Genomic DNA, 26,637 nt, shown 5'->3' with positions numbered 1-26,637 from the left:
CTGTGAGGGTGGGAAAAACATACTGTTCTGCCACAACCTCGTGGCTAAATCTACTGTTCCATCAGCTTGCTGCACTGTTCCAAGGTTTTAGAGTAGTGTTATCTTTAATTCTTTAAATTTTTTAAAATATAATTTTAAATTTCTCTTTAATACCTAAATTCTTCCCGCGTGCAAATTCACACCTGTAATAATAAAGAGCCAAGGTTGCAGGTGCTCCGTGCATGATTTTAATGTACTAATAACCTCTGCAGCCTGACAGATTGATATCCCAGGAGACACGGAGATCTCCATTTTTTAAACAGAAATGAGGAGAACAATCCCAGGGCTGTCCCACTGCCTGAATTCAAGGGTAACCCCCAATTGTAGAGACAGGGCTGCAAAACTGCTCACTCATCAAGATACTTGTGAAGGATTTGATTAGAGATCTGAAGTACAAAGAACACTTTCCTCCTTGCTAATTTACTCTGCTTCACCATTTTCTCAGTCACCTGCATCCTCTTTCCCTTTCTTCTTCCACATTTGGACTTGAATCTCTTTGGGGCAGGGGTTGCTTTTACTCAGATCATCTATGCTGAAGGCTCCACATGGCTGGAGCAAGACTGGATATAACCCACTTGAAGAAAGACATGATGCACTCGGGAAACATTCCATCTACCAGTTCCATTAAAGTCTCCTAGAAGTTTTCTGTCCAACACATCCCTTTGTTGAGGACCCAGGCTGGATTTTGGTTTTAACAAAGTCACCGTGATCTCTGCTTCAGAACTCCCAGCTCCAAGTAGATGATTTGATGAGCTGGAGGGAGTATCAACAGACCACCAACACTATGACTGTCCTTGCAACAAGCCTGAAGATGTGACTGTGTATGGATATCTATTGTAAGAAAAGGATTCTATCGTGCTGTCCCACCATCCTCGTTTTGACTGAATAAACCATGCAGATAGATTTTAGTGATGGTTAGCAAGCATGAAACACTGAATCCTGCAACACTGTGCTCATCAGAGGTGCCCATGCTCATGCTCATGAACAGGAACAAGCCTGGAACAAGCCAACAGCATGAATTTGTCAACCTTAGCACCTGTCCAGACTCATTAACTTGAGCCTGGGATGAACTGCGACTCAAAGGTTGCATCCATTTCCAACACCAGAAAGAGTAAGAAGAGGATCTCACTGACAGGCATCTCTCTTTTTGTCTTGCCTCACCCTCTCCCTGCAGCTGCGGACTGATGTACTGCTCAACGAGGGACAGCCACGCGTTGCACACACAACAGCTCAACAGATTTTCAGAAGCACTGTGTCAGACCCGCTTTCTCCTGCCATGTCTAGGACTCAACACGCCAAGTGAAAAGCAAAGGAACCAGAGGAGAGCATCTCCTGTTACCTGACTGACCGAGGTCGCTGCTTCTTGGTGTTCAGACCTCAGAGGGACCCAAGCCCCACAGGGTGCTGCCTGTCGCCTCTATGAAGTTCTGGAAGTTCGCAGCAAGTCACTGCAAATACCCCACGTTTCACCTTTGAGGGCCATGTTGTAGATTGCAGATCCCTGATCTAAACATTTCAGACAGGCTTGAAAAAAAAACAAAAACAAAACAACTGGAGCTGACCCTGCTGCAGCACCTAGTTTGAGGAAAACAATGTGGCTTCTCTCTTTCCCCATCACCACCAGCAGTAAACAGATCAATTTTTGAGAGGACTTGGATGGTGGTCCGAAATCACACCCAAACATTGTACAATTAGGACCCACAACTCAACAAAATTACTTCATCTACCGTAATTCCTGGAGAAGTTTCTTCAGCCTCTGGGTTTCCAGGAGTGTTCCAGCTCACATTCTGACCTGTACTTCAGCACTTGCAGGAAGGTTCATTCCAAACACAAGTGAATGGTATGTACAACCCCAAAACGATGAAGTATTTCTAAGCGTTTCTAGCTCTTGTGCCGTTCAGAGTAAGAAATCAAAGGCATCACTGCTGGGGGCAAGTGTACGAGCTATTGAACCCTGCTGCTCAGGTTCTGCCTGCGCATTTCCTCAGTTGGGATTTGGAGGCTGGTTTTGGGAAGATATCCGAGTCGTGACGTCACAGTGTAATCCTGGAGAAAGAAGGAAAAACGTCCCCTGGGAACAGTGTGACCTGTAGGTCTGGCTGGGGACGTGACTCTTGGGGAATGGCTCTGTATGTGCTGCTCCTCCCAAGCTCTTTCTGTGGCTGATTGGAAAAAATAAAGCTACATCTCAAAGCAGGTGTCTTGAGAACAGGACCCCACGCTCTCTTCGCTGGCTCTAGCTGGAGCCTGGAATAAGCAGTTAAACTGCAGCAATCTGCAGTGCAAGCATCTCTGCGAGCAAGCTCTTTCCCTCCAGCCTTACCATCCTCACCCATCCTCGGGAGATGGCTGTTGCGATGCTGAGTTTGCCCAGCCAACAACCAGAAGAGCATCAGTTTCTCGCCATCCCAAACATGGCTAGAAGAGAGCTCTTGGAGCACACGGCCCTCCCCAGCCCTAGAGTCTGGCCACACGGTCACCAGCCAGCCAGGCGGGTGTTGCAACACCCGTCTGCTCAGCAGAGAAACGCACAAGGACAGGAGGCAAAAACCATTTCTTTTCAGCAAAGGAAGATAGTCCTGCATGCTTTTGTGACTTTACAGCTAATCATTTCCATATGTTTAACTATCCCTCGCAAGCATCACTCCTACCTGACTAACCAGCTTGCTTCCCCATGGCTGAGGATGGAGGAGAAACCCCCTGCCCATCCTCTCCCTCACTGGGGACATGGCCCCGAGAGCAGCTCAGCACCAGCACCCATGTTGCTTTACTGGCTCCTCGGTGTCATCCAGGCCATGCCCTGGGCAAAGCCAGCGCTGGCTGCGGCAGGCTCCTGGTTAATCCAGACAGGCACCTTTTTGACTCTTGTGCTGGACTTTCCTGGCAGACAGGGAGACGGGGGTAGCCAGGAAAGGAAAGTTTCTAAGTATAAAACCCAAAGCATCCTCAGTGTCAAAGTAAGAGGCACATGGTTGACCCGATCTATTTATAAACCGAGACCTGATGGAAACACGATGGAGCTGAACCAAATTCCTATTTCCAACCCATCCCTCTCCCCACAGCCTGTCACCTGAGCAGTGTGGCACCAGCCAGCATCCTTGGCTCTGACTTCCTCAGGGTCAGGGTCTTAACTATAGCTAAGTGCACAAGCCACACTCCTTGGATAAAAAGTAGGTCCTGGGTTCCCCAAGGTACATGGATGGTGGCCCCCAGAAAGGTGGAGATGTCAGCGTATGGAGCACACAAGAAGAAAGCCTGGTTGATCCTTTTGGGAAAAGCTCGACCCTGCAAAGGGCTCCACGTATTTTGCTGAGGAATATAATGGGGTAAACACCCTTATGTTTTTAACCCCTACAGCCCTAGGGAAGGCAGATAAGACCAACATGCTGCTGAGTGGGAAAGATGCTCTGGTTCCCCAGAACCAAAAACCAGTGAACCTCCATGGCTTTTTTTCCACTTATGGAGAGAGGAGCAAGATGGAGAGGGACCCAACACTTAGATCATTTCCATCCTCTGCCACACCAGCCCCCACTGTTCAGCTCACCCCCTCCTCAGAGATGAGCAGCATCTCCTTGGGCAGTGAATGCCACCCAGGAGGAATCCCCAGTCCCACCTCAGATGAGGACAGAGGGTCCTGCTCTGCCCCTGATCCAGCAAAGGCGATAGCTGCAACAGCAACTGGTCATCACACCAAGCTACGGGGATCAGCAACCCCGTGCTCCCTTCCTGGCAGTGGCCGCCTCTTCCCCTCATATGGCTGGGAAAAAGGAGGAAGGACACAGGGGCAGGGAGAAGGAACAAATCTGGAATGTACAAGTCCTAGAAAAGTGAAGTATCAAGACCTAAATCTATTCAGAGTCATCGGAAATAGCCTGGACAGGGAAGGTCTATGCCTCTAGGTTGAGCAGGTTTCTGCTCCTTATTTAGGGCATTTCTAAAGAGGAAGCTTTGCAAGACTCTCTTCCCTATGGATCCATCCCTTGCCAAACCCCAAATCCTAGGGCAAGGCCAGATGTGGCCACCAGGAAGAGCCTCATCCCTTCTGGGTGCCCAGGCAGCCCCTGGAGGAAGAAGGCTCTCCACCTCAGCTGCTGCTTCCAGGCACCCTTGCAACACAAACACAAGCCTGTAAGAACAGCAATTGTGTGTCATTTGCCCTAACAAAAAGCTATCAAGAGAAGCAGAATGCAGACCACAGTGAGGAATTGTTTTCAAATCCAGTGGTTAATAGCTTTCTTTGCAGAGCTCATGGCTGATCCTCGACTGAAGGTCCCATGCTTCAGAAGGAAACGTTACCGTATTTATTCTTGTTCCATTGCGCTGTTCTTGTAAGTGATAATCCTACTTTTATCACTTGTTCTTCTCACAGGAGCCATATAGGATGCTACGCTTCCAGTGACTAGCAAATTAATTGGGTTTAAGATGTGTAAAATTTAAAAAGCACCAGGGGAGGAAAAAATAGCAACCTTTTCCCGAGCTTTTTATTGAATTCTGAGGGAATTACAGATATGTGTGACTTGGATGAACAAAAACATGGGGCTGGAAAGGAGCTCAGGAGCCTGTGTAGACCACCCCTGGTTGCTGAGACAGGATCATGTTGATAAGGGACACCTCTCAGGGGTGCTGTAGCACAGGATGGGCTGGAGAACAGCTCCAGGGGAAAGGACCTGGGACAAAGAAAACCAGCCCTGGTGGGGGTGGGGGTGGCAGGAATGGAGCTAGCCAGGCTGGGGAAGTGACTCTCCTTCTCCATTTAGCTTTTGTCATACATGGCACTGGGACCAGTTTGGGCTTCCCAATACCAGGCAGATGGCAAGAAAACCCAGTGAGGCCACCAAGATGGTTTGGGCCGGAGCTCAGGGCGTGAAAGGAGAGGCTGAGAGCTGGGTGTGCAGTGAGAGTAGAAGACAAAGGGGGATCTTATCACTCTCAGCTGGGATGGTGTGGATTGAGAGACAAGCTCTCCTGGGAGATACTCAGTGATGGGAAGGAAGTCAACAGCCCATGTGAAAATATAAGAAATTCCCATTAAGAAATATTTTTCCCCATGGCAGTGGTCAAACACTGTAACAGGGGTCCACATTAGGGGATCTCCATCTTGAAAATATTCAAAACTCTCCTGAAAGAAAACCCTGGACCACCTCAGATCAAACTTCAAAACTGGCCTTTCCAGTCCTGGTTACTCTATATGTCTTTGTTCTCACACCCTCCAGCAGCAAGGATTACTGTTTCCTAGGATCACCTCCTCTAATATTTTCTATTTCTAAAGTTCTGAATTTTTTCCTAAAATACACCAAGGGCACATTCGCTGTGTGCACATGCATTTCTCAGCACATGGCAGCAGATGTGCAGAAATGAGACATTTCCTACTCTCTTCTTCGCATCCATTCTTGTTAAGATGCATCTTTTTTAATTTGTAACAGCACTACCTCTAGGCTCCCGCTCCACCTGTGATGTGGAACCTCTCAGCTTCTCTTCCACCACTCAACCCCCTCATGGAGACACTTCACATTTCCCCTTTGACTCACAGCAACATTTTCCCCTTCAAATTCCACTGACAGTTAGAAAATCCCAGCTGAGACCCATCGGATGGAGAGCGCCGTATCTGTTTTTATAAGGTATCTGTTTCATCGAGGGGAGGAGGTGAAAGCAGAAGAGATGCTGTCCATGTGGGCATGGACATGTCCCAGGCCAAGTTCACACCTCATCATAACAGCTTATTAACCAGCAGGTCAAGGGCTTGAGTAGTAACCCCATGGTGTTGCAATCCACACGTAGACATGGGAGGAGTGGGAGATACATCCTGCTCTTGGAGGAAATGGGGATATCTAAAGCCTTATCTGCTTGTGGAGTTTATCGTGGCCGATTACAGACTGTTTTGATAAGATGCTGTGCAGATTTTGCTCTCGCTCTTCAGGAAGTGGGACAAAAGGCAGCAGTTTAGTTTAGGTTCCAAAAATACTCCAGAAACGTGCTTAGCCATAGGATTGTGGATTCATCCACTGCTTTTTAATGAGCTTCTCTTGAGAGCAGCACCGAAACCCTGTTTGGGAGCTGAGCAGGGCAGGAGCCTCTGCCTCCAATCCCAAGCAACAAGGAAGGATAAGGCATCACTGGACAGAAAATACAGCTCTGCTTCAGCTCCAAAAACATTTTGGCATAACTTAGTAAGTTGAATTTTATCTGCAAACAGTTTCAGCCCAATACCACTGGGAATCCTGATTTTTTTCCGAGACTTACCAACAGGAAATCCCTGAGCCGGTGGGTTTAGCTGTAATGAACTTATTGTATATTCAAGCACTGAACGTCAATTTGGATTACGATGTCAAAAATAAGCACTTGAGAGCATGCAACCGTACCCTGGGGTCACCTGTCAGGAACTCCAGACTGAAATTGGCCAGATAGAGACCAGCAAAGCCTTGATTTATATTTTTCCCTGTGCAAATACAACAGCTAAGACTGGACGAACCTACTGCATCTTGGAGATGAGCCCCCTCCTCCTCTCCCCAGTGCCTTCTTCCACTTTGTACAGGGTTTCCTTGGCTGGGGATCCTTCATTAGAGGATTCTGAAGAGCTCAGGACTAGTCAGATGCGTTGGGAGGCTAAATCCTGCTATTAGTGCATGTCTAAATCACTGCCACTTGTGTCATTCTGGGAGCCCAAAGCAGAGTCAGGATTCCCATCTTCCCAGACACTCAGCACGCACAGGTGAAGACAAGCTCTTGCTCCCCAGCCTTGGGCTAAAGACACACCGGAATTCATCCGGAGCAGGGGATGCAAGGGGAGATGCGCGTAGGGGCAGGAGGGATAATTTACACCTTCCTCTCCAGGCACGTGGCCACAGCCCTGCCCCTGTTCAGTGGCTGCAGGCAGCTCGTGCCTCTCCTTCCATCTATCCCCTTTTCTCCACAGCCCAGGTGCAGGCAGCAGCAAGGAGATTGGCCCAGAAAGCCGGGGATCTCCGCTCGTATCTCATGCTCCATCCCAAGCACTCTGAGGTGAGAGCTGATCCTCCTCTGGTGCCCATCGATCACTGCAACCACAGAGCAGCACCCACGGGGCAGGCAGAGCAGGTAGCACCAGCTCTCCGCAGAAGGGGTAATCCCCTCACACAGGGATGAAAAAAGATACTCTGCCAACAGGATGCCAAGTGGAAGTTGAAATCCCAAATACAAGTCATGTTCTGGATTTTAAAGTAATTCCAAAGCAGAAGACAAAAATCAGATGCAAATATACACTTCCTCTAAAACAATGCTTTTGCTAAACCTTCTATGAGTTAGGCGCTAATATTATCTGCAGCCTTGGTGTTTTCCCTAATTAATGTCACATTCCCTGAGATTTCCTCCTAAATCCTTCTCATGGAGCCTTTTATGGCTAGCTGGATGGAGAAGATACTTAGAGACAAGGAAGGTCAAATTTGGTTCCTCCAACCAAAGGTCATGGGACCAGAGTCTTAAAATTAAATAAAATTTTAAAAATCTTCATTCATAAGCCCAAATCTCCCCTCTCTGCCTCATAATTCTTAAAGCAGTTTGTTGTGAAGCTGGCAATAAGATGAGACATTTATTTGCCCTGAGAAAATGTTGAGCTTCCCCTCCCTTGCATGTGCACGCACACACGCTCAGCTGGGAGACCGCGGCCACGGGCCCCCGCGCAGTTATCGAGGTCAGGGATGGGGTTTGCAGGGCACTTGTAGCCTCTTTTCCTCCCTACAAATGTTCAGCCACAGGAGGAGCTGGTCACCTCCATCCCTTTGTCCATCCATCCCTTTGGTTTCCAGTCACTGGGAACAGCTCAGGGTGGAAGCATTTGCCCCAGACAAGTAATTGAGATTCGCCCTTGGAGAGAGCTTGCTCTCCTTTCCCTCCTCCGTATGGGTGACTACTTGCATGGTTTGTATTCCTGAGCCTCTAATTCACTCTGCTCTCACAAACTACACCAGCATCAAAATGATGGTCAGGGATATTGGGTCAAAATAAAACCACCACCTGTTTTACGCTGGTTTTGTCAGGGAAGAAGGTAAATCGTAGAATTACAGAATCATTTCAGTTGGGAAAGACCCTTAAGATCATCGAGTCCAACCATTAACATAACGGTTACCTAATGTTTCCTAACAGCACCACATCTACATGTCTCTTAAATACCTCCAGGGATGGTGACTCAAGCCCTTCCCTGGGCAGCCTGTTCCAAATCTTGACAACCCTTTAATGAAAATGATGAAAACCCTTGGGTCTGCTTTGCTTTGGCAGGTAGGGAAGGGTCGATTCATCTTCTGCTGGAAGTCACAGACGTTCAGAGATGCTCAGCCAAAGAGCATGAAAACCGCAGCTCAACTCTGCTGGTCTCCAACTTGACAAATACTCACTTAAGGCAGCAACGTTTTGCGTTAACGCCGGAAGCTTTGCTGCACAGAGCAAGCCCACGCTCATCAGCCCACGTACTCCAGTGCCTGATATCTGGCTAACGTCAGGGCAGGGAGGATTAAAGCTTCCTTCTTCGATCGTCTGCAGTTCCCAGCAAAGCTGACAGCATCTTGGATTTCTCACCCAGGACAAATCCTACCCCAATTTAGCAAGTCTCCTCCGTGGAGGAAGGGGTAACCAAACAACCGCCTTGCGTTGTCGCGCTACGCGCTGTTGACAAAGTTATCGCTATAAAAACAAGCCGGAGCCAAGCCAACCGGGGCCCTCCACCTACTCCAGCATGAGAGCATTTCCTGCTAGCACAGGGGAAAAGGTTATTAAAAATACACACGGAGGCAAAAGTAAAGATTGCTGCCGCAGGTTGTGGAGCTGCACTTGCTGTGTACCAGCGTTTCAGGGGCTGAGAAAGGTGATCTGTAAAAGCAGGGCTCTGTCTGGTAGACGAGTCTAAAATCCAAAGGCTAGATGTTAAAACTAGACTAGGTAGATGATTTAAAAGGTGCAACAGGTATGTGGTTGAATGTGCTTAAGCTCAACTGGGAATTCAATGAGAAGATGTTGCAGTTGCAAGAGGCTTTTAACTGCCAAACTCTGAACAGTCCCTGTCTCTTCCTCACCACTTGCTAGGCTAGGAAGGATTTCCATGCTTTTCTGAAATACTGTGGTTTATATTGTAAAAAGTACACTGAATAATCTAAGTGAAAGTCTGCGGCCTGTACAGTATAACGGGCTAGGCAAAACCAGTCTTAAAACTCAGCCTAGCCCCCTGGCACACGCACTCTCAGCACATGCAGAGGGGAAGTGGAAATGCATGTGATGCGATACGGACATTCAGCACCCCTTCCACAGACGACCTGTGAAGCAGAACCTCTCGGTGCCTCCTGCCCTTTCTCCACACGCAGCTGGATCTCCTCGTTCAGTGGTTGCTCTACACACACACAAGCAGCTCTTCACAATCACAATACCTGTCTTCTACTCGGGCACCAAGCCTAGGGTTTCAGCTAATGGGAACATGCTTAAACCTTGCTGATGGCTCGTGGTTTGGCAAACACCCGAGGAGAGACATATCCACGTAGATCTCATAGTTGCTGGTAGAGCCCAGAAACAGCAGAGCTTGCAATTAACTGCATTGCAAACACCCTATTCTAAAACCCTGCGAATGACAGAAAAAAAGGGAGATGGACAGAATCAAGGGGTGGAGAAGCCCTACAGAATCCACAGGGCACTCCTTCCTTTGAAGGCCACCTGAGGATACATGAAATAAAATAACCTCTTTCGGAAGCAAACGGATTCATTTTTACAAATTTTACTGAGAAACAGAAAATAGGGCAAGTTTTTAGAGATCCCCAGCTACCCTTCAGCTTGTTAATACTATTTTAAAAAGGGGTGCCTGGACATCAGGAAACCACCATCCTGTTGCTTTTGTCCTTCTCTCGCACGGGAAGTGAAGGTTTCCTGCCTGAACACACAACACAACCTGTGAGAAAGGAGGAAAAGCCCATCACCAATAGTTGTGTTCCTGATCTTCAAACCAAGTATCCTGTAGCCAGAATCACAGTCCTGTGTTTCTGATCACCAGGAGAGGTGCCTGCGCTTGCGTGCTACCCCAACTGCCCTTACAGCCATCACAGAATTACCTTTATTTTCTTCCAGAAAGGTGCTTTGTAATTCCAGCACGGCAGCTGAAATTCCTCCTTTTAATCCATCTCGGCACACATGCTCCTCCAACGCAATGCCCACCCCAAGGCAATCACAGCCAGGTCCCGAGGAGGGACCTGTAGCTCCTCCGTAGCTGCTCAGCTCTGCATTCACTACTGGAGTATTACCTGCAGGGAACAGATTAAAAACAGCGTTGTAACCAGCATTTTGGTTTTGAGGTTAAGGAACCGCACGCTGTTGCTGTTGCAATACAACACAGAGCATCTCTGCCTCCTGAAAAGGACTGAGGAAACCCAACAGACTTGTGGAGCTGAGCAAAATTAGCAACTGAAGCGCTAAAAAGCTCAGGCTCCTCCAGACCCAGAGTTGTAGCTGCCCAAGGATCTTTAAAAGCCAGGCAGATTTGATTTCAGCTGAGGGATGGGTGTTAAGCTGTGGCCAGGAGCACAGCTCCATTAACGGGGGATCCTCCCCGTCTTTCAGACCAGGCATCAGGACACCGGAGAACTTTGTAGGGTCCAAGTTAGACAGAGGTGAACTTGGTTTACTGCTGCTCCTTCCAGCATGGGCTTAAACATCTGTGAAAGAAAGGATCTCTGTGAGATTACCACAAAGCTGAGATGTTATCAAAGCATCTGCACTGTGTCAGGTGTCCAATCCCCCCTCGAGGAATCGTTCCCTCTCGGTCCTGTGTAGGGCACACGGAACTAAAGCCACAGAAAACAGATACACATAAGGGTCCTCTGTCTTTCTGCCAGCTCACTCGTGTCTCCAATTAAACCATCGAGGATGGTATCGGGTTGCAGTAAAATTTCACCATCGCTGCAAATTTACAGGGAGAAGAAGATTAATATGAGAAAATGATTTCCAAACCCAACAGCCACGTTCCGAGCAGCACTAGCCAGGTCAGATGAAACCGCAGAAGACAAACCCAAACCACGCCAAGACTTTTCCTGATTTCAGACCAATGGTTGAAACCAGTCTCCTGAAAACGAGACCAGAGAAGCAAGAGCTGAGAGGAAGGGACAGATTTCTGCTGCAGAGCTTCACCAAGGAATGGTAAAGGCGGCATGCACATCCTCCATCAGGAGGTATCCTACAAGGAAAAGGAGATTTTTATATTTTTTTCGCCAAAAACGCCTCACTTGTAGCATGTTCACGCTGAAAATAGAAGCACTCGGCACCAGCAGCATTGGCAGCAGTGAACCAGCCAGCTGGAGGGTATTGCCTTCCTGAGCAGAGAAGCCCAAGGAGACTCACAAGCAGAACAGTTGCTGAGAGGTAGAGCTGAGATTAAAATTTGGGTAGGCACAGGTAATCCAATCACCACACCGCACCACTGATCTTCCACTGCCTGAAAGAAGGATGAGGAAGAGAAAAAATTCTCCTCAATGGATAATGGAGAGACAAACTTCTACACAGCTGGATTTCCTCTGCCCATCCCATCCATAGGGGGCAGTCCCCACACCCAGGCCAACGTGCTTGGCAGAAGCAGGATGGCTGGGCTGGTGGATTTTCCACCAGTACCAACTGTATGTTCAAGCTTAACAGCTTCTCATATACACGCAGCTTAACTGACCAAACCACCTCATTATGCTATTTAAAAAATACAGGCGTTTCCTATGAAATTTTTAGCAACTTGGACCGTTCCACGTTTGTAGATCAGTTTGTATCAGCATTAATATGCTACAGTACTTCAGGAGTTGCCCACAATTTCAGTTTAATGCTTGAGATGTGACCATGCAACCTGATCTGCAAACACTTTTTTAAACAGAGACATGAAACACACACCACGCAAGACAGCTGACAAGACTCAAGAGGTTTAGGCTCAGCTCACATTTCAAGCAGCATCCCCAAAAGGCATTAGTTGCTTTCAGTGATGTTTGCTGAAGAGCGTTATCTCTCTCGCAAAGGTGGGATGAAGGTCTTGCTGGCACTGCCTGCAACCAAGCTAATGGCACAAACTCCTTCCAACAGGTCCCTTGAAGGGGCTGGTTGCTGCAGTTACACGATGCCTCTGGCACACAGGCTGTGAACCACTGCTGGCAGGTGGACGCGTGACAAAGCCAAAGCGCTGCTGCTAAAAGGCCAAAAATCAATAATTAGAGCAAGTGTTAGATTTATTCCTCATCTCACCTCTGCCCAGCCAAGGAAACTACATTTAGTTTTGCCTAAATAAACAGCCTGAACTCGTTTCAGTTAGCGCAGGTAATCAATAAAGGCGCTCGGCACCAGGCTGAGGGCTGCTGCTCCCCTCTCCTGTCAGAGCTGGCGGGCTCTGTGGGCTTGGAGGCTCAGCAGAACACACGGGGCATGTTCTCCTCGACGAGGCATCTTGGGAGAACCTTCCTCTGTGCAAGAGCAGAAAGCGTCTGCTTGCTGCAGCTGAGGAAAGCAGCGCCACTGCGCAGGCGTTACTCAAGCCAATTCAAGGCTTAACGAACCTGGGTCAGTGAAACCTTTGTAAGGCCTGACTACCAGAAAGCAGTTTTTCTTTCTTAATTTTAAAAAATATTTTCAGTTTTTTGATGGCCGCTGCTTTAGTTTCCTTTAACAAGTCAGTGCAACATGGAAAAAGACTTTCTGTCCCTGCTAAAACCAAGACCAGAATGGATACAGCTGTTCTAGAAGTGGGAAATTCAGGAATCCAAGTATGGCTTTATCAAAACAACATATTATACGTAACCTAATAAAGCTAAATTGCAGAGTCCAACAGATTAAGCGTCAAACTAGTCAATGTAATACATATAGGACAAATATCACCATCAGCAGACTGATGTCTGATAATCAATTACGTAGTGGAAAAAGGTTTTCATACTATTTAATGTAAAGTACATACACAAAATAAGCTGATACCAAAACAACCAGCAGTTAAACGAAGTCTTAGTTGTTTGGTTTGTTGTTTGTTTTTTTTTTCTTCCTGGAAAATGTTTTTTTCACCTGGGGTCAAGAAGACCTTGTCTGCAGACAGGAGGGGCTCACGGCTGCCAACAGTTACCAGCTAAACCGGATTGTTTCAGAGGACACGGAGCATGTGCAAACACTTCCACCTGAAAAAGGTCAAAATCCATAAAGCAAGGAGAAATGCCCTCTCCGGCCATTTGAAAGGTGACAAAATGAGGTATACAAGAGCGCAAGGTTTACCTAGAACGAGTCCACACTCTCCAGCAGCACCTCCAGCTGCGTTTCCATACAAGCCTTTCCCATCCATAGCTTACTGTTCACTTCAATGCAACGATATTTCAACAACGCTGTTCAATGTTGCAAAACAGCTTGAAGTAAAATTTCTCTCCTGTATCTTCCCGCTTGAGCTCCTGGACTATACGGTTGGTGTCTTGGCATGTCAGTCTCTGCTGACAGACAGATGAGGTGGGAGAAAAGGACAAAGAAACAAACCCAACAAAACCTGTTGCTCTGATGATGCCTGGAGAGTGCCCATAGCTCTTCCCATCACAGCGCTTCACACCAGCGAGTCCATGTCGTGGCCTGTCTCCTCCCAAGGCTCGTGCAGCTGACTCCTGTTCAAGGGGAACAGAAGTGGTTTTTTTTTAAGGCAGACAGATGTTGCTTATTAGCTCGGATCACAGAAGGTGCTGGATGAGTAGCGATGCCTCCCTGATGAGGGAAGACGGCATTTCCACTATCCGTAAAGTTCTGCAAACCCAGCTGCCTCCCAGCCCCGCCGTAGGCTGTTTTTCCAGCTGCGTGCCATCTTTTTGGAAGTATGAAAAACAACTGCAGCACCATCTCGTGCGAAATAGGAGTTGGAGCCAACAAGACAGTGGGGTCCTCCAGCAAACCCTCTTGCCCAAATATTCACATTTTTGATCAATATGGGCCTGATGAACAATAAGCCAAAGAGTTTGGGGGGACTGGGGAGGATGGTGTGGTTCAAATCAGGCTTGTAAAGAAAACAAACACAAAGCAGCCACACACAGGTTGAGAGATACTAATCAGTTTTATTTTATAAATACAGATGAGCTTTCCCGCAATTACCAACATAGTTTTAATGTGTCATTTACTATGGGATATTCTGGTTTTGCTTATTTTAAATACCTGGCCAAGCAAAGATAAGCCAATGCTGTTGTGCTTGCTATAAAAATATAGTGGGATATGATCTTCCAAAACTAATATTCTCAAAAATCTTAGGAATTCCTAGTGAGGGGAAAAGATTGCAATGAAATGTTTTCTCCACTTGAAGACATTTGCAGACATTTAGCAGTGTCACAGCTGTGCAGGAACTGAAAGGCTCTTGATAGTTTAAAGCACACTGTGATATATCATCTCACCTTCAAACCTACTATTTGTTGCTCTCCCACTACGTTATTTTCAAAGTAATTTATGGGGGGGTAAACACAAAAAAGAAAGCTATGAGGTGGCTGCAGTCTGTACAATCCCCCATCCTCACAGCAAAGAGAAGTTTGTCAATGCTTTAATTAGCCCTAGGATGCCATCCCCCCTTCACACCACCTTCCATACGGGCAGTGATGTAAGTGGAAAAGAAACGTGGGGACAATTTAAGGCCCATTAAAGATACAGCCATAGAAATCCTGTCAAAGAAGCTTCATGCGACAGAAATCAACCATCGTGTTTGACACATTAACAATTACAGGGCTCAAACAGGAACAGCAACACAACATCGGGGAGGAAAACCAGGCTTCATTTGGTCGGGTGCAACCTGAGAAAACACGTTAACTAATGAAACAACAACAAAAAAAAAATATCCAAAGTCCCACTGATGTTCTATGAACCTAATTTCACGTGTCGCTTAATTGCACTGAGACGCTCCATGTTTGCCTACGAAACATAGCGACTGCACAACTACTCTTTGGGTTGCTTTGAAAAGTCACCACCACACACAAGCTACCGCCTTTCTGTTATAAAGGAAAGCGAGTGTGCCTACAAACAGGTCTGTGCTGCTTCCAGCGTGCCAGATCCCATCCTGCAGGGTGCACGACTGACTCAACATTACCAAATTTCACCTAATATTAGAGTGCTATCAGAAGACGGTGAGGTCAAGTCACAGGACAGAGTATCTTATGCCTACTAAATCAATAAGTGCCATGCTTTGAGGTGCTTACTTCTGGCTTTTGGGTTGCCCAAGCAACAGCAAGAACTTCCAACCTATCTCTTCTCAAAGATGATGGCAGTGCTTTGAGCATTTCCTTTAGGGAAGCTTTTTATGAGGTCGGAACAGAGGAGCTTATTTTGGGGAGAAGATACTCATGAATGTGTCCAATTCCACGCCCAAATTTGCACCTGGAATCATGTTCAACGTCTTACAGAATCACGGTCTCTGCTTCCGAGAGCTTCTATCTAGCACATCGTACTGGCACAGACCAAAGGTAACAAACTGCTGTAGAAAGGCTCGATCCAACAACTCCACTGCAGACACAACCGTTAAAAGCTAACAGAAGAAATGTGAATATAATTTTAATACAATCATTAAGGTGTTACCTGGAAAAATGCATATTCTAGAACAGTGCTATTATGTATACTGATTCTCACATACACGTCTTGTTTCGACAACAGATAGTTGAGATTACACATATCCACATTCTAAAAAGTTAATTTAGGCTAGCCTTACGGTGAAGTTAGGAAAAAGACTAGGTCATTGGTTCAAAAGAAAGCGTAGACCAGGGAGGAGGAAGAGAAAAAAAAAAAAAAAAAAGCCAGGCATGATGAAGTGGTTTTTATTCTGCTATATATTTTTATATTCGAGAGCTCACAACTGAGCCCAAATTCTTGGGTATACAATATAGAAAGCAAGAGCAATGAAATCCAAACTGAAACAAATACCAGGAATCACAAAGCAGGCTGCAAATTACTTTCCCATTAGTGCAGCTGAACACATGTGCCAGTGGTAACCTACCAAACAGCAAACTGCACCTCCAGCAAACTGCTGGAAGTTTCTTCCTTTAAAGTACAGATGGTTAAAAGGATATTAATTTAGATGAATAACGTTAAGTGCCTCCTTTCTACAGAGGGTGGAGCGATTCCACAAATTCACCTAATTCCAAAGTGCTGACTGCATTTTCAGTCTGGGTTGTTTTGGTTTTTTTGTTTTTTTTTTTATGAAGACATCTGTGAAGTGCCTCACAGCACGCGGTCCCTGATGGACACCGCGGAGGGTGGCAGCTGAACCCCTCTTAAGGTCGTGCCTTCGTTAGGTCTCTGCTGATGAGGTCTGTGCCCAACTGAATCAGGGAATGGTCAGGCTGAGAGTTTTATACGAAACCATAGAGGCAATTTAGTCCTCAAGGCTTCTACTGGTAGGAACAGTGAGTATGGAGGAAAGGAAGGGAAAAAAAAAAATCAAAGTAATTTCTGACTAGTCAGGTGCAAGGAAACTGCAGATATCACACAGGTGCTCATTCTCTGGCAAGTTTACACCGCCAACTGAAGACCCATCAGTGCAAACTAGAACTTCAAAGGCTACAAAGCACAGCCAAAGAGAAAGCTGTCCAATTATAACAAATTCATGGTATTTCTGTAACGCTGGCTACATTGCTCAAGAAAACACAGGAGTACACGGGAGAAGGTAAAGAGGTCTTGCCATAAATGGTAATTTATGGCATTTTAAAATTACGGGTTTTTTCCTTCTGAAAAGATTAAATTTAACTCTAAATAATAATTAAGAAATTAACAAATATTCAGAGAAGGGCCTGATCAGCACTAGAAGTCGTTTCCACGAAAGCATTTATAAATGGATTCCAATCCCTAAAAAAAAATTTGCAACAGATTACAAATACCAGACAAAAGAGGACTGGAAGCAGAATCAAAATTTACCTGGGCTGGGAATATACCATGATCCTGTGTTATCGTGCTCAAGTCCATTTGTCTAACACCATAGGAATAGCTTTAGCTTTTTATTTTATTTTTTTTTTTATAATTAATATAAAGAATAAGTGCAATTTTATCTCTACTCCAGATCACCGATTTCACCTCAATGTCTGCTATCAAATCCCTGTCCAAGCTCACTTGTCCGAACTTTTACGCGGTCTGCGGAAGCTGGACATGTTTTCATTCAGTGCATAGATCCTTCGAGAGAACTCCTCAAACTCCCCTAGGACTTGTTCATCACACTCCACTGCCACGGCATGCTCCACCGGGATGGAGTTAAAGTCTTCTAGCTGGTCTCCCGTGCTGAACCCCGTCGCTTCCATCCCCATGATCTCCTCCGCTTGCTCCACGGTGCAGCAAAGGACAGGGCCCAGTGTGGGTCGGAACTCACAGGGCTGCTCGTTGCTTGCAGTGCCAGAGCACTCGGCAGGCAGAAACGCCCCGTTTATTGCACTACTATGTCCTAGGAGAGACTCCTGCTGCTCTTGGGCATTGTTTAGGCTCCCGTTTTCTCCATTTAAACTGCTGCACAAGTCCTCGCCTTTCTTGGTATTTCCTTTTGAGGAGTCCATAGAGGTATCCAAGGAAGAAGATATCGATCCAGGTTTTTTATCTAACTCTCCTACACGGGCTGCGATGGCAACAGGCTGTGTTAAAGCAGAGTTGTAACTAGGAGGAGGAGTTTTGTACTGTAGTCTTTCGTTTCCCGTGCTGGCTCGTTTTCGGAGTCCTTTATCTGGAGAAGGAAGCCCACTGGAAAAGCCAATATCCAATCTGCCGAAGCTAGAGCTCTGTCTCTTTGGAACGGGAATTGCACTGGATGTATGGTGTCGATCACTATAAAAGGAGGAAAGGATAAATCACAGCTGTCAGGCATGCTCACGAGCAATACAGATGTTTAACCAAAGGCTGAAGCAATTATTTTATCACAACTCCGGGCTCCATTTGGCCAACTACTTGTATCCTAAAGTGCTAAAACCCCAAATGTGTTTAATGCTGTATGAACTACAGAAGACACCCCAGAGGACAACTTTACTGAAACCCGGTAAGATCGTGTAGGAACATTTACAAAGCTCTATGGTTTGAAGAGTCAATCACCCAAGAAACCACCACATTACGTTAATTCCTACTGTTAACACCATTTTATAAGACCAAGCTGCACTTTAGAAATTATTACTGTTGACCATATATTTATGTATTTATGGCCTGTACTGGGCCATCATAAACTCTTCAAAAGTGCATAATAATGGCCGAATCCTTTAAGAGCCACTTCTTCCAACACTGGACTTTCCTGACAGCTGCACAAAGGAGAAGAAACACACTAACTTTGCTATTTGCAGAGGATCTTTTTTGCTAGATCTTCTGCTTCTCTGAGCCAATCATTTGAAAATTTTTTGGGCAAATGTCAGGCTCAGTTTCTTGAGGAACATGAATTAATCAAGCTTAATTTACAAGTTTGATTTTACTATTTTGTACACTTCCACAAACCACTTACACTGTCTCAGGGTCTATGATTTGGAACATCCGCTTTACATCATCTGGGGTGTGTTATGTGAATTTTCCTTCATCGGCTTAATCCTTATCCAAATACAATCACCATCCTATATGCAAATAGTATGTTGTACATTAAGCAACTGCTTCATTTTCCTTCCAGATTAAAAAACAAAAAAATTAAAAAAGTACAGCTATTACTGAATCTGCTGAATATATAACTCCAAGATTTAACTGCTGTCAGTATGAGTCTCCTTCATTAACTCAATTTAAAAGAAACTCCCTTCCACTCAAGGTCTGAATAGATTTTGGGATCTGTCTTGCAGGGAAAAATCTTGGAATAGCAGTTATGAGTAGTCCCTAGCGTGGATCCTTTTCCGTATTACTTCTCTTTTTTTGCTCCCCTTTGTAAACTGGATAAGCTTGACTGCAAGTCCCTCTGGGAAAAAATAAGCAACCCCACGGGAGGGCAGTGTGGAGTACTACAGCTCTTTCATTTCCTCTCCCATCTTACCTCCACTCAGCCTGCACCTTAATACATGTGTAGGGCTTCCTTCTTTTCCATAAAAACCTCAAATCACCTTAAGGAAAAGTTGCTTTTGAGAATTTACGGTTGTGGACAGTGAAGTAGAGAGATAAGCACCACACACGCAGTTAGCAGCAAAAACATCAACTTTCCTCTTCGATTGCAACTGTTGTTTCAGACCTTTTAAATGGAAACTTTGCATAGCATTTGTGGCTTTGTTTGCAAAGGTTTGGAACATTAGCAGAGGCAACAAAACAGAGCAGTATGTGCCACAGATGCTAATAAGTGCTGTATACGTGGTCTTGGAGACTAGCCTTCAAGTCCCTTACTGACCAGAGGCTTTAAAAATACTTCAGCTGACCCCTACACAATCAACCATTTATTTTTAAAATGATGTAATACGACAGACACAAGAATGTGATGCGGGACACTTGCGAACTTTACTCAGCCCATGTGCACTGCCAACATATTTGGGATAATCTGTTCTTCCTCCCCCTTCCCCCTGCTTAGTGCTTTCTGCCTTGATTCAGACAATAAATAAATACCCGGTATTATTTATTTGATTAAATTCCTTTTATCTTAAAACTTAGCTATGAAACATTTTCACATTCCCACTAGGTTTGCTGAGTCCTCCTTAAGAGCAAGCACAGAAAATGCTGTTTTCAGCTTTAACAGCAAAATGCAGGAAAACAAGGTATTTTGCTTTATTAGAAACTTTACAATTAAATGGTCAATTTTAGGAATTTGCCCAGATTCCAAGAAGTGTATATATTCACAAAGCCGCAAGTTATTGAAGACACTTCCCTGGTCCCAAGGGCACATCACCATACGCTTATGTGAACTAATTCCTCATGGACAAGTGAAAACTGATTACTACAGATCGCTGTTCAAATTATAAGACACTCTAGAACTTAAACAGATGGTGTTTTTCAGTGCAAGGTATCTAAGGTTTTGCTGCCTTCCCACTTCAGATATAGAGATATTGCACAGCTGAATTATCTCTCTCCTACTTGGACAAAATAGTAACATGGTGATTTGCATCTCTTACCAAAGAGATGGGACCAGATGCATGGCCCATGTCGAAGCACAGAAACAAGGACAAGCAGTGGCTGTCTGCCATGGAACTGGGCAGGGAAGGCCTTCCTCCATCCCTCTTCCTTACAAAACCAAGCCCAAAGTACAGGCTATGATGAGTCTTGCCGCTAAGAGGAGCCTAACCCTGCCATGAGTCTTGAGTACGAAGGGGAGCCTCCAGGCAGGAAAGGGATGAGCTTTGTGCTACAAGGGTTTGGATATTTGCACTGTGGTGATCCATCACTTTGTGGCTCTAAATGCAGGAGGCTCAGAAGAAAGATAGGCAAAAAGGAGAGATGGGTTCTGTACTCAGTCTAGTATTTTAGGCTGGGGAAAAAAAAAAACCAAAAACAACTGTTGCTGAAGTTTGCTTTGTTTGTACTGTATCGTCCATTCAAGACCCAAAAGGCAACACGCTTGCTTTCTGCAGTTCTAGAATGAGCTGCGTAAAATGTGTTCCTAAGTCTGGATGTATTTGACAAATCAGTTGTCTAATACCACTTAAAATAGTGGGCATGTACACAATTCAAAGAGAAGGTGGGGTTTAGAAGAACGCCACTCCCACAGAAGCTCCTTTTCAAACACAAGCAGCGCTTATTGCCATCCCTGCCCAAAATAAATTAGATTTAATTTGATTCAATTCTGATTCCCAGAACAGATTCCAATATTACATCCCCTCAACTGTAACGATAAAAAACATTTTACTTGGTTTCTATTCAAGAAGTCAGAGATAAGTCAAATGGGAATGTATTCCTGCTGAACTGGAACACAAGGGGGGTTGCAGATTCCAGAGAAACACCCTGACACATTTAAAATAAAGACTAGGAATACACAAGAATTACAGGCAGAAAAAGTTATGTTCTTTCCCCTGTGCACAGCAGATGGCAGATATATAGATGTGTCATGTTAGTGACACATCTTCACACCTTCAGCAGTGACAGTTGGGATGGTCTATATGCCACCTGCAGAGGTTATGGTATGAGATACTTGTATTCTTTGCAAAGTAAAAGAAGAATTTGATGCCCGTACAGAAGTGAGGGCTTCCTATCTCCTGATATAGGTACAGAGACAAGAAGGGCTTCTAGGAAATTCTGGCATTTCTCTGGATTTTATTTAACCATCCACTGGTTGAAACAGGCATTTAAGAGATTAAAATCAAATCCAGGAAGGATTTCAAGGTGTACCGTGTGGATTTAAGTACAGATGAAGGTTTCTCAAAATAGCCACAAGGCTATCTGTTCTTTACAATATATTTTAGTGATAGAAGCTCTTGCCTGAAAATGCAAGCAGTCGAAAGAGTATGCAGACAAGTTACAAACACAGTGGCCTGAACACCAGCCCACAGACAGGTTTGGAGTGGGCTCTCCTGCTGAAGGTACCACCTTCACCACTGCAAGACCTCACAAGAGTAAGAGCCATCTCGGATGAGGAGGACACGTAGGGAAAGAAGAGCCGAAAGAAGTCCTAGGTTTAATCCTGGCTCCTGAAATTGCAGAGGCACACCATCATGCAAAACGCAAGTAATTCTTGGAGAGATCGAACTCGAGGCAAAGCCTCCCCACCATCTGAACGAGTAGTAGCTGCTACTCAGTATCTGTTGTGCCGGACCGTGCTTCAAACTTGCTCAAATTCATTTATCTTAGATCAGCCTCTTTAAAGGGCAAAGTATGGCATAATTGGCAAACCCCAAATTATCTTCAACAAGTGCTAATAAGGCCAATTTAGGCACAACAGCAACTTTTCCATGTAGCACAAGAAAGAAATTTAAGTGTCTGAGTAAACCAACATGAAAACTGTGGTGCCTTACTAGCTTGAAAGAAGCAGGTTTACAAACTGTTCTGATGGGCATGTAAATTTAAGTTCCAGAGAAAAAAAAAAACATGCCTAAATTCCTTTCTAAATCTAGGCCTTACAGGCAAATGGTTGAGAAATTAATTAGTTTGCAGGAGCAGGAGAGTTTTTAAAGAGCTTGTTATGACAAGGCTATTCAAGCAAAAACGTTATGTATGCCTGAACAATACCTCTTTAGTCCAGCAGCCAAAAATAATCTTCCCTTCCTTAGTAAGTTAAACTGGCAGAATGATCTATACTAAGTGATCTAACAGGATAAATGTAGCAGCAATACAAAGCTAATCTCCCTCATCTACAAAATAACTTCCCGGTTAATAGAGTACATAAGGGATGCCCCATAGGGCAGTAAAGCAGGAATGATCTTCATTTATCAAGCAAGCATTCCAACTAATGAATTAGAACAAAAATCACTTGCAGTTCCTTAAACTGCAGTGAAACGGACCTCACTTAAGACGGCAAAACCAGGCTTTAAGCTGCTGGAGACATACGCAGGCAGATTTCTGAAAGTGCCCATTGCTGCCAATAAATATGAATAGGATGGGTTTAGCTTCAAGTCAGGAATAAATATGGGGATAACAGCCCAAATCTGAGAAAGCAGGAATGAAGTTAATAGAATGGTTTAACTGCTTATCAAATGTTATCTAAGGCACTTGGATAAAAGTAAATATGCATGGAGGACTTTGGAGACCAGCCATCTAAGAGTTCATTGCCTAGGCTCCTTCCACGGTCACTGGAGAAAGAAAATGAGCACTGGAGAGAAGGGTAGGTAATACCCCGCTGACAGCCATCCATGATCAGTGGGAAAAATCACCCTCTCAAGATGCCTCCTCTTGACCACAGGGGCAACCCAGGCAACTAGTTCAGGCTGGGTGATGAGTGTCCAGAAGGCAAACACGAGAAGGTGAAAAGCTTTCTGTATACTTTTAAGTAGAACAATGGTCATAGTCGTGCAGGCAAGTAAAATAAAAAAACAGGCACAGTGGATTAAGCAGTTAAGGAGTCTTTTCCTGTTCCATCACCTTCCTCCAGGTGAGAAGGGGAAAAAAAAAAAAAAAAAATCAAATTGAGGTTTTTGTTCAAAAGTAATGCTTACAGAGAGGCACAGAGCTCAGAAATACTAGGTTGCTATTAATCATGAAAACAAGCAGCTGATGGTAGGTCTCTATTCTGTTTGCATTTCCCTCGAGGAAAAGGCTGTACTGTTACCAGAATTCACAGCAGTGCATCAAGGCAACGTCCAGAGGAGGAGATGCTTTATCAGCTTCACAGCCCATGGAATTAATAAAATATATGAAAAAAAAAAAAAAAAAGCAAGTCACACTAGAAAACTAACATCCCAGAAACTTTAAAGATTGTGAAATATTGTCATTAGTGACAAGAGTCTGGCTTGCAGGAGCACAGCCCTTTACTCCAAGGTACAGCCTTGACCTGGGTTACTAGGGTTGAGCTGGTTCAGCTTCCTGCCATGGTCCATCTTCTGAGACAGCAAACAGATGTGGACACCTGTCCAAAAAAAAAAGCCTAGGACTAGTGGAGTACAAAAACTGATTTGATGAACTGTCATCAGGCCTTAATGACTCAAGTCATCAAGTTGGATCACACTAGAACTGATTACATATAGAAGTAGATATAGCTCCTATCAGGGTGCAGGATTTAAGTTTAAAAAAAAAAAAAAGGAAAGAAGAGAAACCTCAGATTTATTGGACATTATAGATAAGAGAATTACATCATCACCAATCTCAATGTTTCGATTGCATCCAAATCTCAAAAGTCAAATTCATAAATCTAACTTCAGCCGTAAGTTTTACTGGCAGCAGAATTACAGAGTAGCTGTTTTCTCCCCAAAATGCTAGTTTTGACTAGTTAATAATTAGTCCATTTGAGCATTCTTACAGACCTAAGGCACAAGACACAGACTCCATGCTGTAAACAGGCGAGATAAAGCGACTGAAATAGGACACAAACATTTCTAAAGTTATTCTCTTAGTGATCAGATTCTGGTTGTAATCTGTTTGCAGTTTTGATAGTAGGAAATAGTTTCTTCGGTCCGATTTGGTTGTGATTATTTAATCTGTCTGCAAGGGGCTCAGAGAAACTGTAAAGCAGTATGAGAGACAGAATACAATTCACAGGCTCAAATATGTATCTTTTCCTCCCCACAAAATGTTTCCTCTGAGGAACATTACTGGATCACAGCTGGTCAAAATACTAAATCTTGATTGTCTGGCCAAAAGCCAAAATCCACAGCTACAGCTCTTTGGTATGAGAATACTTAAAAAAAAAAAAAACCAAAACCAAACTTAAACACCATTTGATCTTTTTTGTTGCAAACTATGACCTCATGGCAGTAAGAACGCTAAATGAAGGTGTTTAAGTTGGTTTATAGCCATTTGAAATGTTTGAAGCTCCAAGCACAGCTCCAAGCCAATATCATGTCAACTGTGCTAAAAAGCAATAATAGTTTCTCACCTTCTTAGAGATTACTGGTTAAATAAGGCACAATAGTGACAGGGCTGCAAAGGGAGGCTGCCAATATGGAGTTAAGACGAAACTGCGTCCTTTGGCAGCTAAGAAATTCTGACCCACGCTTCTAAAAACAAAACAAAACAAAAAAATCTTCATAAATTAAGCTACCAGAGTTTTCTTAACTCAAACATTAAGTTTTAGGCTCCTCTTGAATCTAGCAGTATATGAATCAAGACATACCTTTGAAACACAAATTTAAGCCTTGGCACACAAGTGGTTTTGAGTAAAGCTTTTGAATGCAGGCTCAAAAGGACATCTCCCTGACTACAGACAAGGCCTTCTAAAGGAGTATCTCGTATTTGCCAGCATGAGATAAGCCTATTGTCTAATCTATTCACCAAGAAAAAAATCTCCTCCTCATTGGACTGCTCAAGTTTCCAGTGTGCTCTTTACTTGCCGTTAATAATCACAAATGCTATCCCTCAAAAATTACACAGAGTAAATAAAATTAAGCTGAAGAACAGGCAAGAAAATGAAAGAGTCTCTTTGATTTAATGCAGCCGTGATCTTTATATCTTTCCTGCCTTAGGAGAGATAAATCTGAACATGAAAACAGGAATAAAACTACATTCAAAATGTACAGGCTACGCGTAAATAGAGATTTAGTCTCAAATCCTGGAATAAACTGCACACTCAGAAGAATTTAAGAGAAAAACTGCATAAGGCCTTTTGCATCAGCAAAAGCTAATCTTAAAAATGAACCGCTTTTCTGGAAGCCAGTGATATTCCAGCACTAAAAAACTGGGAACAGAGAGAATTATTCCCAAAAGTAAAACAGAAAAGATTTGGAGCATCACAACTAGACTGCCTAAATCAACAACTTGGGCTCATCACCTTTCACCTTAAGAGTCAAAGTCCAGATTTGATATCAGCAAAGTAAGTTTTCGCAGTTCTGCAGCCTCTGTAACAGAGTGTGCAGGAACTAAGAGATCTGTCTTGATTTCATCTACATACAGCACAAATAATATTTTATAGTGGGGGTAAAGGGGAAGAAAAGTAAACACAGCAGAATATAGGTGCCAGGAGAGATATGAAGAGGGAAGCAGAGCTTGTAGACCTGCAAGCTTACTGCAATAAATCACGTGTGTTGGGATGTGAAAACATGGATTAATCATTTAAGTGTCATGCCTGAGAAACCAAAACAACACAAATCTCACCAGGCAGAGGGATCCAGCAGCAACGCAATTAAATCTTGATGCAAAAGCACTGCACTCCGCAGACCTTCAAGAGGGCCAAGGGCTGCCCCCAGAGCTCCAGGCACAACAACGGAGTTCACAAAAGCCTGAAGCAGAGACTTTTAAAAAGATAAATTTGCTCTGATATTAGTATGAAATAGGTGAGCTCTTCTACCAAAGCTCTGGGGGTTTTTTTGTTTGTTTTTAATCTGAAGGGGTAAAGAATTTAATCTTGTATGCAAATCTAAATTGATGCTTATCCAAGAAAACATTTAAGCCTGAAATAAGTACGTATTTCAGTTACCCTAAATACCTAGGGGATTCAATTCCATTCCAGCCTGCAGAGAAATAAAGAGTCAAAAGCAAAAATGAGGACGATGCATGGGCCAGGAGTTAAAACCAGTCCTGTTCTAAGAGAAACTAAGTATGAGTATTGTTTTTACCAGTGTGATTATGTTTTGATGGAACTTTAATTCAGCAAAACCCAGCCGCAGTGCTAAGAAAGGGAACCGAAGACTGGCAACAACAAAAATCAAGCAAACCAGGCAGTGCAAGTGAATCTGTAGATAAGAAAAACCCATCACTGCCTCGTATGTTCCTGCCCTCATTCTGCAAATGAAGGACAACCTGGAAATGCTTTACTGACTCTGGTTTGTGGCAGAGGGTATCAGATGACTCACCTGCAGTATCCAGAAAAAAAAAAATAAAAAATCCTTCAAATCTTCATTTTAACAGCTGGTGGCTTTTATGCTTGTTTAAATATATGTAATCAGATATTATCCACGAGACAGTGGGCATCTGTACTCTATGTATGTGCTCAACTGCAATGCCCGATTATGAAAGTCTAGCCAGTTTTCCCCTTGAGCTAGACTCCCTGTAAAGCCTCATTTCCATTTATATTATTAGGAAGTACTAAGAAGCATTGTTTAGCATCATTAGCCTTAAAAAAAAAAATGTTAAAAATGAACAACTATTCATACAAGTTTTGGAGGTGGGAAGGAAATGAGGCATAGACATTCATGGGGGGGA

The 26,637-nt window shown here is 44.3% G+C and overlaps 1 protein-coding gene across 1 annotated transcript in view; it reads right to left on the bottom strand.

Annotated features, from left to right (window-relative positions):
- Positions 1 to 15,288: 15,288 nt before the first annotated feature.
- The window catches only part of UVRAG (UV radiation resistance associated), a 78,764-nt gene continuing 67,415 nt past the window's right edge, over positions 15,289 to 26,637 (bottom strand). Inside the window, exon 14 of the mRNA XM_026855117.1 lies at positions 15,289 to 17,802. Coding sequence (XP_026710918.1) covers positions 17,100 to 17,802 — 703 coding nt within the window. The 3' untranslated portion in view covers positions 15,289 to 17,099. The remainder of the gene's footprint in view (positions 17,803 to 26,637) is intronic.

Source organism: Athene cunicularia (genome assembly GCF_003259725.1).
Source record: "Athene cunicularia isolate RWA chromosome 1 unlocalized genomic scaffold, athCun1 chr1_part1, whole genome shotgun sequence".
Lineage (NCBI taxonomy): Eukaryota > Metazoa > Chordata > Aves > Strigiformes > Strigidae > Athene > Athene cunicularia.
The sequence above is the reverse complement of the archived record's forward strand: the minus strand, read 5'-3'. Positions and strand labels throughout refer to the sequence as shown.